Source organism: Chelonoidis abingdonii, chromosome 1 (assembly GCF_003597395.2).
Source record: "Chelonoidis abingdonii isolate Lonesome George chromosome 1, CheloAbing_2.0, whole genome shotgun sequence".
NCBI classification, from domain to species: Eukaryota; Metazoa; Chordata; order Testudines; family Testudinidae; genus Chelonoidis; species Chelonoidis abingdonii.
Genome location: NC_133769.1, coordinates 322,763,439 through 322,777,949, shown reverse-complemented (window position 1 = coordinate 322,777,949; position 14,511 = coordinate 322,763,439). Strand labels below are relative to the sequence as shown.

General features: G+C 39.7%; 1 protein-coding gene across 10 annotated transcripts in view; it reads left to right on the top strand.

Moving 5' to 3' along the window:
• The window catches only part of NBEA (neurobeachin), an 862,398-nt gene that overhangs the window by 110,670 nt on the left and 737,217 nt on the right, over window positions 1-14,511 (top strand). For all 10 annotated transcript variants that reach the window (XM_075061639.1, XM_075061640.1, XM_075061634.1 and 7 more), the window contains exon 2: window positions 11,928-12,159. In XM_075061639.1, the coding sequence (XP_074917740.1) occupies window positions 11,928-12,159 (232 nt within the window). The remainder of the gene's footprint in view (window positions 1-11,927; window positions 12,160-14,511) is intronic.

Genomic DNA, 14,511 nt, shown 5'->3' with positions numbered 1-14,511 from the left:
ATACCCTAAAAGAACCTGCTTCAATACAGGAGAAAAAAAATCCCCTCTGACTGCACACTCCAAGTTGTCATCTACCACCCCACTCTGGAACCCATATTGAGATATAATTGAACAGTTACAATCCATACTCAATGGGGACCACATCCTGAAGGAAATCTTTGCTGAACCTCTCACCCTCTCCAAGCTCATCACCAGAAGCAAGCTCCCCACAGACCAGGACCCATGAATACAAAGTGACACTAGATTCTTACATAACAACCGCGCAAAACCTACAGATACATCTCCACTGTTGTGGTGATCAGTACCCTCTACAACACACGTTTCAAGATTCATAGGTCCTACACGTGCCTACCACAATGTTTGTCTCATTCAGTGCACTAAATATTCCAATATATGGGTGAAACCAGACAATCGCTATTCTCTTGAATGTACTCTCAGAAAAATAAGGCAAAATACTGTATCACCAGTCAGACAATATTTTTCTCAAAACAATCATTCCATACAGAACCTTGTTCTCATCCTCAAAGGAAACCTGCACAGCACCTCCAAAAGACAAGCCTGGGCGCTTAAATTCATAACTTTGCAAGACACTAAGAATCATTGTCTTAATAAAGACACTGAATGTATGCCTTATTACAATAATCTGTAACTTACTAACTCCCTTTTTGGACCTATGGTTGCTGGGATGTTAATGGGTCAGTACAGTGCGAATGGAGTCTTAAAACGTGCGTTAACTGCTTATGCTATGCAATTGGTTCTTCCTTGTATTTAGGTGACAGTCTTGAGTACCTTTCCCAGACCTGAAGAAGAGCTCTTCATAGCTCGAAAGTTTGACTCTTTCACCAATTAAAAATTGGTCCACTAACCGGTATTACATCATCCGCATTGTCTTTCAAGAATGTCATTGAGTTAGGCATTGTTCTGACCACACTGGAAGAAAGACTGTAAAGGCAATAAATGTGGTTTAATTAAGGCATAACTTTATTCAATTATCATATCTCAGAATACCCAGGAATAAATTGTACAGTGCATGTAATAATAAGATAATATATATTAAGATTCCAGAAATGTCACTCATTGTCACTGAGGCCAAAGATGTGTGTCAGTGTGAAGCAATGGAAATAGCTACAGGAATGATTAAGAGCTCTTTGTGTACAGTATATCGCCAAGTTGAATCATCATGGGGTTTCATTGTATGTTGCCATAGAATTTAAGTTCTAAGCCATTTTTTTTTTACAAGATTATACCTCCACAGTGTACAGCTACAGTAATCTGTCATGCTAAAAGTCCTAGACCATTGTGATATCAGAGGTCACTTAACAAATCAACTACCCTTGTTCTGCAACTAATTTGTATGCAAAAATTGTATTGGCTATATGAGGGAGACTGCACACATGGTGAATTACTTCAACCAACTGCCACAGTTCTTCAAAACCATGTGCACAACACATCCAGCACACAAACTAACACAGCACATACCCTTCATTTGCCACCTGCTCAAATCTTCCAGGATTGTCATTGTCTTCAGTGAGCCTTGTGATAACATGTTGAGTTAACCAGATGGAATGTTGGAGTCTGAAGGTTCTGTGGCAGTTGGAATGTTATAGTTGATCCGAGAAGGTGGGAGTAACAGCTATTTGAGTTAACAGAGGTGGTTGTAGCTCCAGTCAGGAGGCAGCTGTTTGAAGATATTTTGAGAAACATGTACAAACAGCAACATTGCTCACTACAACATCGCACATGGAAACATGAGTCCCCATTTTCAAGTTTTTTCACACATGATGAATTACAGCAGAGGCTTAAGCTACTAGATATTTCCTTAATTGTTTCTACCTATTCAGAAGGACTGCTGTCAGTCCTCATCCTTTCTAGCCTGGTCCCATCCCAGTGATGGGACCCTCCATTCTTTCTTCATATAAGGGTTGAAGGAAGCTGAAGGGGGGGAAGAAAAAGGTGTGTTGTCTCCTTGCTGTACCTGACTTTACAGCCCCCGGACTTCTTTCCCCAGCTTCCTTAGGGTTGCTTTCCCCTAAATCCCCAGCCAAATCAGGTTTATCAGAGAATGGTGTTCTTTCAGTAACGAGTACCTGTCCTGGACATCTGCCACAAGGAGGCACCAACAATTGCCTTGGCTGCCTCCTCTGCTCCTCTAGCCTGGTTCCCAAATATTTACGAATTTCTTTCTTAATATCAGCCAAAAACATATTTGCTCCTGGTTGAATAGGTATACTTCATCCTTCCTAAGTAACTTTGGTTGCTGGGTATGAATGAGTACCAGTCCCACTGGATAGTGGATGAATTTACCCAACTCCCTCATCATATACTATTGACCTCATCTGCGAAATAGTTTTATAATAGGAGTTTAAAGTGTTGGTATTGACTTATAAAATGCTTAGGCCTTATTTACACTGCAATAAGACCTATGGCATGGCTGGGCCAGTCAGCTGACTCAGGCTTGCGGGGCTCAGGCTCTGAGGCAAAAACTTTCAGTGTGGACACTCAGGCTCAGATGGGAGCCCAAGCTCTGAAACTGTGTCAAGGAGGATGGGTCTCAAACTCTGGGTTCCAGTCCAAGTCCAAATGTCTACACTGCAATTTTTAGCTTTAAAGCTGGAGTCCTGAGTCAATTGACCCAGGCTCTGAGACCTGATGCCACAGGTTTTTTACTGCAGTGTTAGGTAGGTCAGTTAACGTACATCTCTCTGAAACCACCCCTTCCTATCTTAGTTTTCCATAAGACACTTGAGCGGGAGCCCTCTTTGTATAAAAGAGCTTTTGACTGCATAGTAAGGGCCCTGCCAAATTCATGGTCCATTTTGGTCAATTTCATGATAATAGGATTTTACAAATTGTCAGTTTTATGGTTTCACATGTTTACATCTAAAATTTCACGGTGTTATAACCATGGCAGTCCTGTCCCAAAAAAGGGTTGTGGAAGGGTCACAAGGCTATTGTAGGGGGATTGTGGTATTCCCACCCTTACTTCTGTGCTGCTGTTGATAGAAGCACTGCCTTCAGAACTAGGCAGCTGGAGAGCAGCGGGCAGCGCAGATGTGAGGATTGCATGATGAGGGGAAGTCATCACTTTTTAACAGTCCAGGGTCCTGTGGTCGGGGATGTGGTGTACTGTGGTTCCACCCCCACAGCCAGCCCAACGCCCCTCTAGTTCCTAAGTTCTGAGCCTGGAGCCAGAGAGGGGCAGGGCTGGAGGCAAGGGCACCAGAACCTTTGTAGAAGTGTGTGTGGTGGAGGGCACTGGTTCCTGACCACTTTTTAATGTGGGCATAGTTTGGGAGATTGAGTGGCATTGACCCCCACAAACTGCAAGTTTCAGGATGATGGTACTGATGGGGCTGTGCTTTGTGGTGGCAGAGCTGATAATGGTGAGCAGCTTCCTCAGTGCAAAGTGCAGCCCCTGCTGGCACTTCTCCACATCTGCCCAAGGCTTGCAGTTTGTGGGGGCAATGCCCCTGCCCCCAAACTATGACCATGTTGAAAATGGGAGGGATGGGGTAATGGCTCTCTAAGCCCTCCCCAGTTGCAGTGATGCCCCGTTCTCCTACTGTTTGCTGGGCTCCAGTTGCTAGTGCTTGTTGCGCTGGAGAGAGATGGGACTTCCTCTTCTCCTGCAGGGGCTACTCACAGGGCCAGGTCAGACCTACCTCCAGGAACCGCCGCTGGCTCCAAGAAGCTCCACAGCTGCTCTCTCTACAGTAACCCCTTCTCCCACTGCTGAGGCGTGATGCAGGTAGGAAGTGGGGTGGGGGTATGGAGCTTCCTGCAGCTGGGGGAGGTTCTTGGAGGTGTGTCTGACCTGGCCCTGGGACTTGCTCGTGCAGGTGAAGAGGAAGTCCTGTTCCTCTGCAGCCCTTCTAGTACTAGTGGCTGGAGCCCAGTGCATGGTACGAGCCACCCTGCTTCCCTTCCTGACAGCAGATTTCACAGTGGAGACCAGATTTCATGGCCTGACACACATTTTTCATGGCCATGAATCTGGTAGAGCCCTATGTATGGTTCTTCAGCTGTGGGACTTGTTCTTCCCATTCCACTACTTAAGGCACACTGAAAATTCTACCTATTATCTATTTTTGGCTTTTGAGGCAGTGGGAAGCTTAAAACAGAGGTTACTAGTAGAAGAGAAAGCTTGTCCGATATCTATTTTGCCTGGCTACTGCTGGATCTATAGTAATTATAGGGTTGTGATCAGTCTATTTCTAAAATATGCTGCAGGTGCCCAGAGTAATAAAATAGGTGTTCTCATTTCCTTTTTCTTTTTTACATCAAAATAAATATAGTCACTAAAAAGTCATAGATTCAAAGGCCAGAAAGGACAATTGTGATCTAGTCTAACCACCTGTATAACACAGACCATAGAACTTCCCCAAAATAATTCCTAGAGCATGGGTGGGAAAACTGTTTGGCCCAAGGGCCACATCTGGGAATAGAAATTGTATGGCAGGCCATGAACGTTCACAAAATTGGGGTTTGGGTGAGGGCTCTGGTTGGGGATGTGGGCTCTGAGGTGGGGCCAGAAATGAGGAGTTAAGGGTGTGGGAGAGGGCTCTGGGATGGGGCAGGGGAGTGGGGTACAGGGGGGGTGAGAGCTCCAACTGGGGGTGCGGGCTCTGGGATGGGGCTGGGGATGAGGAGTTGGGGGTGTAGGATAGTGCTCTAGGCTAGGACCAAGGGGTTTGTGGAGGGGGATGAGGGCTGGGGCAGCGAGTTGGGGTGCAGGAAGGGATGCAGACTCCGGTTTGGGGTGCATGCTCTGGGGTGGGGATGGGGATGAGGAATTTGGTGTGTAGAAGGGTGTTCTGGGCTAGTATCGAGGGGTTCAGAGGGAAGGGCGGAGATCAGGGCTGGAGTAGGGGATTGGGGCATGGGGAGAGACTCAGATGCATGCTCTTGGTGGCGCTTACCTCAAGCTGCTTCCAGAAGCAGCGGCATGACCCTTCTCTGCCTCCTACATGGAGGCACAGCCAGTGGGAGCTGCAGGGGTGGCGCTTGGGGCAGGGGCAGCATGCAGAGCGGGAGGCCCCTGGCTGCTCCTACACATAGGAGCCGGAGTGGGGACATCTGGCTGCTTCTGGGAGCTGTGTGGAGTGGCCCCTGACCCTACCCCCTGGCTGGAATGCCGGAGCAGGGAAAACCCCAAACCCTGCTCCCCAGTGGGAGCTCAAGGGCTGGATTAAAACAACTTGTGGGTCGGATCCAGCCTGCAGGCTGTTGTTTGCCCACCCCTATCCTAGAGCATATCTTTTAGGAAAACATCCAACCTCAATTTTAAAAATTGCCAGCAATAGAGAATCCATCACAACCCTTGATAAGTTGTTGCAATTGTTAATTACGCTCTCAGTTAAAAATTTAACCCGTATTTTCAATCTTAAATTGTTTAGCTTCAGCTTCCAGCCATTGGACCATGTTAAACTTTTTTCTGCTGGACTGAAGAGCCCGTTATTAACTATTTGTTCCTGGTGTACATACTTATAATTGTAATCAAGGCACCACATAACAAATAAAATATTAAGCTAAATACATTGAGTTCCTTGAGTCTATCACTATAAGGCAAGATTTATAATCTTTTAATCAATCTCACTGCTTTTCTCTGAACCCTCTCCAATTTATCAACATTCTTGAATTGTGGACTCCAGACCTGGACAGTATTCAAGCAACAGTCATACCAGTGCAAATGCCCCATATCTCTCTGCACTAAAGAGGCACAGAACAGATCACTGGTGTATGCTTTGTATACTAGTGAACACATTGTTCAGTTCTTCAGAAATAATAAATAACATTGGTTGAGTAGCGTAGCCAAAGAGTTCTGAATTGTATGATTTTAAGGTTATCTGTCATAAACAGATAGCTAAGGGTTAATGTTTCTTTTACCTGTAAAGGGTTAACAAAAGGGAACCAAACACCTGACCAGAGGACCAATCAGGAAACCGGATTTTTCAAAGCTCAGGGAGGGAATTTTTGGGGTGTGTCCTTTGTCTGGTCTCTGTTGCTCTCTCGGCTCTGAGAGTGATCTCTCTATCTCCAGACTCTAATCTTCTATCTTTTCCCGTTGTATACAGGTATAAGACAATATAGTTTTTATATGTTTTTGTATTTACATGTGTGTGTAGTTTGCTGGAATGTGTTAAATTGTATTTCTTTTGAATAAGGCTGTTTATTCATTTTGTTTCTTTTAAGCAGTGACCTGTATATTGTCACCTTGATACAGAGACCATTTTTATGTCTTTTTCTTTCATTTTATATAAAGCTTTCTTTTTGAGACCCGTTGGATTTTTTTGTGGGGCTCCAGGAGATTGAGTCTGCAGCTCACCAGGGAATTGGTGGGAGGAAGAAGACAGCGGGGGGAAATCTCTTGTGTTAGAGTACCAAGCTTGCATTTGCAGGGACTCTGAGGAAGGGTGAGAGAAACCTGATCTCTCTGTTTGTGTTTCAAGAAATTGAAGCAGGGTAATCTCCTAGAGTACCCAGGGCGGGGAGATCTGGGAGGAGGTAAAGAGAGGGAAGGGAAGTGGGTTATTTCCCTTTGTTGTGAGACTCGGGGCATCTGAGTCTTGGGGTCCCCCAGGGAAGGTTTTGGGGAGACCAGAGTGAGCCAGACACTGGGATTTCTGGCTGGTGGCAGTGCTATGAGATCTAAGCTGGTAATTAAGCTTGGAGGTTTCATGCAGGCACCCAGATTTTGGATACTAAGGTTCAGAATTGGGACTTATGCTTTATGACAGCTTTGTATACTAGTGAACACATTGTTCAGTTCTTCAGAAATAATAACATTGGTTGAGTAGCGTAGCCAAAGAGTTCTGAATTGTGTGGTTTTAAGGTTATCTGTCTCAGAACCACAATCTGGGAATTAGTTTGCTTCCTCATTTATTACTATTTTATAGAGTACGATAAGAGACTATTAAACAGTGATACATAAACTTGATAGACTTCAAGAGGCTTGTTAGTAGAAGCTAAAGCACTGGCTCAAATTGGATATTAACTATTCAGTCAAGAATCAAAAGTAAAATTGTAAGGTTGACATAAGAGGAAGAATTTATTATGTATATGATATAAAAACAGGAATGATTTATAGTAGTACCATTTGATCTTCTATAAGGGTTCATGTCCCAGCCTTTTGGGTTATACTTTAAGATATTTGGTTTACTGCAGAAATTGTCTTCTAGAGCATGGGAAAAATGAGGCTTACTTTGTAGGTTTGACTAATAGTTATTTTTCTCTGAGCTTTTTGTTTAGATTAATGGAGATTTCTTTGACTGGGAGGGACGGATATTTGGTTTCATATAAACACTTTGTTTTGATATAAACCTGGAATAAATGTAAAAAGTGTTTGGAAACCCTAAAAATCTGGAAGCTTATTTCAAGGCAAATTAAAACTGGTTGGTTTGTTTTAGTTATTTTGTTCATCTAATTTAATATCGTGTGTTGAAATGACCAGTACCACGCACTTCAGAGTAACAAACAAGAAACTCTGCAGTAGGCAGTTATGGTATAACTTGCACTAAAAATGTTTTTCTGACCCCTATAGGTTGGCTTATGTCCCTCAGTGAAGGGTTTATATCTTCCAAAATTCAGGTTTTGTTATTTACCACTGTAACTCTGGGTATTTATGGAGATAATGAGACTATCCAATCTTAATTCTTCCTCCTTACCCATTGCCTTTTGTGGCTAATGTTTCTTTTTATTGGCTACCCTAGGGTTGAATCTCCATGTTCTGAAGGATGTCTCTCTGGCAACAATTACCTCATGATCCTTACCCTTTTAGCCATACTAGTTTACTTTTTGGGTTACTTCCGTAGAGTTATGTTTTGTCTCTTGAGACTTTTCTCCTCCTCTTAGCTCACATTGATGCCAAATCTCAGGATTTTTTTCTTTTGACTTTAGGACTTTTTAAAATTCTCTCTTCCACCCCCCCCCTTTTTTTTAAATGCCCCATTTATAAGTTTTTAGTGTTGCTAGTTTTTTTTGGTATCTTTCCTCTGTTGACTGGGATGGGTTGATTTAAATCACCAAGCAGGGAAAGCCTGATCTAAATTATCAATTTTAATCTTGTTTTGCATTCATGCTTTATTTTACTAAAGAAAGGTAGATTCTCATTGGTTGGCAACAATTAAACATGTTGATTTGTAACTAAATATAGCCTTTACACAAAGTGGTACTACTTTTTGCTAACCAGGAGGATACACTCACTGTATCTATGCACTTTTAAGTAATTATGTACCTTAACATACATTTATTCATATTCTTAATTTTTTATGTTAGAAAATGGTGAATGATACATTTCTTATTTGCTAGATGATTTTTTTTTTACTTATTTGTTTAGCTCTGTTTGGATGGAAATTGCTGTCTTTGTGCATTTTAATTTAATTTCATTTAAAAATTGTTTTTATTAAATAAAACAACCTTAAATGTATATACATAAAAAAATAAATGTATCAAAACAAGTTTTGCTTTTAAAGCATTTAAAAAGAGAATATCTGTAGTTAGTGAATTAGACAGAGTGCTTCTGTAATGTCCTTCAGGATTGTAGAATTAGTAGATCTGATCCTTTCACACCTAGATTTGGTCCAAAAATTGGAAGAGGAAAACAAGGTTTCCTGCTTTTTCAACTCCTAATTGGTTTCTCAAGCTGTGAATGAGCTAATCATTGAACTGAATAAACTGAAATGAAGAATACATTTTCTCTGCATCTGTGGAAGAGTCAAATGTTAGTTTAGCATTTCAGTAAACTCTGGTTTCAGGTGCTTGGTCAACTATTTCCAGTTCAGTAGTTTTACTTTAACATGTTGATGGCAAACATACTGCTTAATATTTATTTAATTTAAATAATTCTAATATTTAAGTTTAGGCCTTAGTATAAGTTTTCATAATTTCTAATATTTTAAATAAATTTTTGAAACAGAAAAATGTGTTTATTTTACACTTAAAATAAAATTTAAATAGATTTTTAAAAATTATTTTTCTTTCATCATGGATTTTTATTTACCCTGTTGTTGTTGTTACTTAGTGATTCAGGTATGTTTACCTCTTGAACCAATTCCCGCATACTTATCGATTTGTCCAATAAAATAATCATGTGCATCTTTTTCAATAAAAGTTGTATGCCAACTTATAATGTATGCATCTTTTTCATAGCTAAATAATGTATATTTATATATCCAATTAACATGACAAACTGTAATAGTACTTAAAAAAATTATTGTGGGAATACTAAATTATTACTGCTGTTTGGAAAAATAGAAAAATATTTGTATTAGCATTGATATTTGAGGAAGAAGCAAGCAAGTTAAACCATCTGCTGCCTTTTACACAAATAAATACACAAATCTGCAGTCTTCTGTCCCAAAAGGTCTTCCTTTCAGGTGCAATCTGTACATCAGCTAAAAGCAGTATCTTGCCTTAATTGTAGTGCATAGTTCAAATTGTTTTTAGCCCAATAGAAGCCTTTACATTACCTGCCTTGTCAATACTTTAAAATGCAGCACATTTACTAAATCCTTGTCTCTAAGATGTTGCATGAACAGAAATAATTTGGGTTTTTTATAAGTGAAACTGTTTAAATGCTAGGGATTAAAGTTATGTGGGAGTACTGTCGCCTCTTCTGCTGAAAATAAAGCAAAAGAACCCTCTCTCCTCCTTTGCTTCTGCCTCCTAAGCAGTACCTCTACCTCTAGCCCCCTTTCCTTCTTGCAGTGAGAATTTCCCCTCTTACTGCAGTTTACTTTGACTTCTGTGTACAGTATTGCTATGCTGAGTAGAAATTAGCAGGCAAAAACTGTTCAGCAGTGTCTGATGTGCTGAGAAAATTTGAATCGATGTGAACAGTACAAAGCTATTCAAAAAGAATGTTAATGACGCTCATTATTGTAAGTTACTCTAATACACAGCTCTAATTTACTGAAAAAATTCTCCACATAGAATAAGCATGTGTTACTAAGAAGTCAGAAAGAAGTCAGAAACAAACTCAGTTTTTTGAGGAATGCACTTTAGTCTTTTGCATGACAAGTCTCCAGAAAAGTGCTTCAGTTTTTTCTTAGAAAAAATGATTACCCAAGGCATCCATTATAAATGACGCTTAAATTCTAAGTAATTACGTTTTTCACATTCATTTAAATCTCATAATAAACCTAAAATTCAAATACTACTAATAATTGAAGCAATAGATTGATTTGAATGTAACTTGGATATCTCTAGAGTCCAAATTGGTAGTCAACTGATATATTTTAAATTGGTTGTTAGTGATTAATTGGTAAGGTGAGATGAATCCTTAAGTTAATGGAAACCTGAGTTGATCACTTTCCGTAGTTTTAGTCAGGTCTGAGGATTAGCAACTGTGAATGTTGGTGCCAAAAGTAAAGGAAAGAATACCAAATGTGCAGGCTGGTCTACCTATGTGAAAAAGGTGTACATATTGTTTCATACTGGCCACTTTAATTATTGTATAGCCCAGTGGTTCCCAAACTCGTTCCACCGCTTTTGCGGCGGGCTGGTTTGTTTACCTGCCCCGTCTGCAGGTTCAGCCGATCGTGGCTCCAGGCCAATGGGAGCTGCTGGAAGCGACGCGGGCTAAGGGATGTACTGGCTGCTGCTTCCAGCAGGTCCCACTGGTCTGGAGCAGTGAACTGCGGTCACTGGGAGCTGCCATCAGCCAAACCTGCGGACGCGGCAGGTAAACAAACCGGCCTGGCCCCCCAGGGGCTTTCCCTGCACAAGCAGTGGAACAAGTTTGGGAACCAGTGGCATAGTCTATAGACTGTGGAAAGTGCAGACTGTTCTCAATTAAACTATGAAAAGTTAGGTTGTCATAAAATTATTCCCTATCAACATGTATTCACTGAAAGTAAGCACACAGCATATACTTTTAAAAATCTTTCATTTAACATATAGTATTGTGCCTTAAGATTTTTTGTTTTTTCTTAGCAAATTATAGACTATATTTGGAGTCTTTATAGGAAATATTTGTATTTTCAAATATCTTAATTGTTACTGGGTATAAGGTAATATGTCTAATATTCTGATCTCTGTGTAGTTTTGTTCCTGGATTGAATGAAATTTTCTACAGCTATAAAGGAGGAGAAAAATTCTGAAAAATGACAAGTGTTCGTCATTTGAGTAAGATCTCTTGCGTGGATCTCTTGTCTTCAGTTACGTAGGCAGATATTTGCAGGTTGGGGTGAATGCACTTTCTTTTGGCTGTATTTGGAGCCCAGTAGGCTCTGTTTTTTTTTTTTTTTTTTTTTTTTTTATTCAGTTTTTTTTACACGCCAAGTAATTTTGGGATCTGTTCAGAAAGAAAGCGCACTGGATTGGAATTTTCTGCTTCAGGGAGTCTCAGAAGTAATACATTGAGTTGACATATCTCCAGATTTATCCTTTGAGTAGGCAACTTTCTTTTCCAAGAGCTGCAGACAGGTGTGTGCTGCTATTTGAGCCAATTCTAATGCTGCTACTAGAGCACTTGTTTGCTGGAGTGAGCCTGTGCTTTGAGTGAGTTGGTCTAAAGAGAATTGCAAAGATATTTTGATTTCTGAGCCAATTCAGATGCTGCTATTCCTGTATTCATTGGAGTCAATCTGCCCTTTGAATTAGTTGGCGTAAGGAGGACTGCAGAGAGATTTTTATTTCTGAAAGTGTGCAATCCAATACTGAGGGAAAATTTAAGTTAATTTCTTATATTATCTTAGTGGCCACTGTGTTTTTGCCATCCTGATTATCTTCCTGATCAGTTGCCTTTGAGATGTAAGTTTTGATATCAAATTTATTTGGATTGTCTCCCTTAACACTCAAAAAGTAGTCAATATTGTTTGAAATAAGGATCTGAAAAGGTGCCAGCCAGTTCAGATTCACTGCTCAACTCTAGTAATACTCAAATTATACATTACACATACTAACATTTGTGTTTTTCTTCTTTTTAGCTGGTTGGTGGAGAGTTTGATCTAGAGATGAACTTTATAATCCAGGACGCAGAGAGCATAACGTGTATGTCAGAGCTTTTAGAACACTGTGATGTAACATGCCAAGCAGAAATCTGGAGTATGTTCACAGCCATTCTACGGAAGAGTGTCCGTAATTTACAGACTAGCACGGAAGTTGGCTTAATTGAACAGGTACTGCTGAAGATGAGTACGGTGGATGACATGATTGCAGGTATAAATTACTGATTGATATGTATAAATTCAGTGTTCTTGAACACTCAGGTGTTGCAAGCATAGTCATTATTTACATTTCAAAAACAGTAAATTTCATTAGTATTGATACTGAGTCAACAGTACTAAATCAACTTTATCGAAACTTAATGGGCAAAGACTGTAAAATACTCTGGTTTTAGAACTCATGTTGAAATAATTTACTGGTAGTTAGTATGCACAATTCTTTTAAAAAGAAAATAGATGACTGGTGGTAAGACAAATTTCAATATCTCATAAAAGCATCTCTGACACTTATTCTCAGTTTCTAAAAACAATATTAATTGCTATGAATTATTACATTGTAAAAGAATTGAACCATTATTATGGCCCACTTAAATAAAAGTACAATATTTGTGATAAAAACCAAGAGAACATTAGAAATGTTCTTATTTATTGAATATTGTATTTTTGGACTGTATTATGCATTTTTATTTTAGTTTCTGTACTTCAATTTTTGCCTGTCTTTTAAAACATTTGTGCTCTTTATAGCCTTTCTTTAATTTTCATGTCAGATGGTTTTAATCTTGTCTATTTTTTTTGAGTATTCCCTATGTTTTCTTCTTCTAAAACATAGCATACTTTATTTGCACATCTATGAGAGTCTGGGATTACAGAAGATGTTGCCTGTCTGAGGCTTGCAATTTATTAATACCCTCAGTATCTGGAGATTAATCTGTTTTCTTAATTGAAAGTCATCTGAGATACTATGGTTAGAAGCATAGGTTAAGCTTCCACTTTTAGAATGTGATCAGTAGGATTTACAGAACTAATTTTTCACTCATTACAGTTGTTGGGGAGGTGCAGGAGAAATTCAAAAGGCCATCTTGTCTTCATTAGCTTAGGGTTCAGTAACTTACTTTTTGATCTTATGTATTTTAGTACTGTGTTTGAGAGTAGAGTACTTGATCTAAAAAAGTGAAATTTTTGAAGGGTTAAATAATTTTTCTTTGCATAAATTCTACAAATAGTTGCTAAGCGAAAGGCTATATAGGTGGTTATTTTATTTTTAGTGCCCAGATATGTGCTAGTTGCTTTACAGAAGAAGTAAAAATATGGTACCTGCCAAAAGGAATTTTGATTCTAAATTTAGATGAGTCCTTAAGTGAAGACGCTATAATCAAGAGAGGAGTTGGAGAAAGGATGATGTTAACAGCAGTATGAAAGTGTGTTTACTGAGACTTGTGAATCTTGGTGGGTTTAGTAAATATAAAATTGAATGCAATACTAAATCTTCATAAATGGCCCCATTTAAGCTGTTCAGATTAAGTGCCTTCGAGCTGCCTAGCACATTTTGGGTCCTCATAAGTATGTTTTAAAATAGTAAATGATTTGTTCTTTTCAGTCTGAGTGAATTTGCTGCTCATAATTCAAGACTATACATCAAATCATATTGCTACTAAGTAGTAGTAATAGGTACCCGCTGCTAACATCCCTGAGAAACATGCTGCATAGTCTTGTGCCCCCTCAGGTAAATGCTTACGCCAATGGATGATATTCTGTGGTGTGAAGAACCAAAAACTCAAGCAGCAGCAAATCAATATAGTCACACGGACAAAGATGCAGTATTACATATGCCCTGTGACCAACCTTTCAAAGTGTTAAAATGGTATATAAGGAAAGGGGCAGTCAAGTTCTACCTGTAAAGGGCATTATTCTGTAAAAGCTAACGTTTTGGTTTCTAGACTGAAACACATAACGAACGAGTGCAGTAAATGTAATGTGCTCACAAAACCCTGCTCCACTGAGAAAGCAAACAAGCCATTGAGTTCTCCACTTTCCAAATAGTCTCAAGGGTAACTCTGATGAGGCACATATAACTATGATGATACCAATAACATAGCGAAAGAATAGAAACAGCCTAAGTAACTCAAGATGGCAGAAAACAGTGTAATATTTGGGATCTAGAAGCAGTTGGGAATCAAAGACTCATGAGGTTGCAAGTATTGATAAAATACTGGCATATCTTGTCAGTAAAGGGAGTGGATACCCACTCCATTAATTTTTCTAAGAATGCTTTTTCCTGCCTATCAGCAGCATTTCAGAGAAGGTTTTTAAGAGAGAGCTTAGGCAAGTTTGCTTTTATGTCTGCTCTTATGAAAGTGAGAGTGGAAACTACTCTACAGATCTGATTAAAAGACAAAGTGTGTGTCAGAATTCTGATGGCACTGGAGCTCAGAATGTATGTCAGTCACTAGTAAAATCCCCATGTATGTGCTGTTTAATTCCTGTTCACAATAACTCTGCTGGACCCTTCATGAGAGAGCCATATGGGTGGATGAGTCACCTATTGGATCTTTGAAAGAAAGGAACA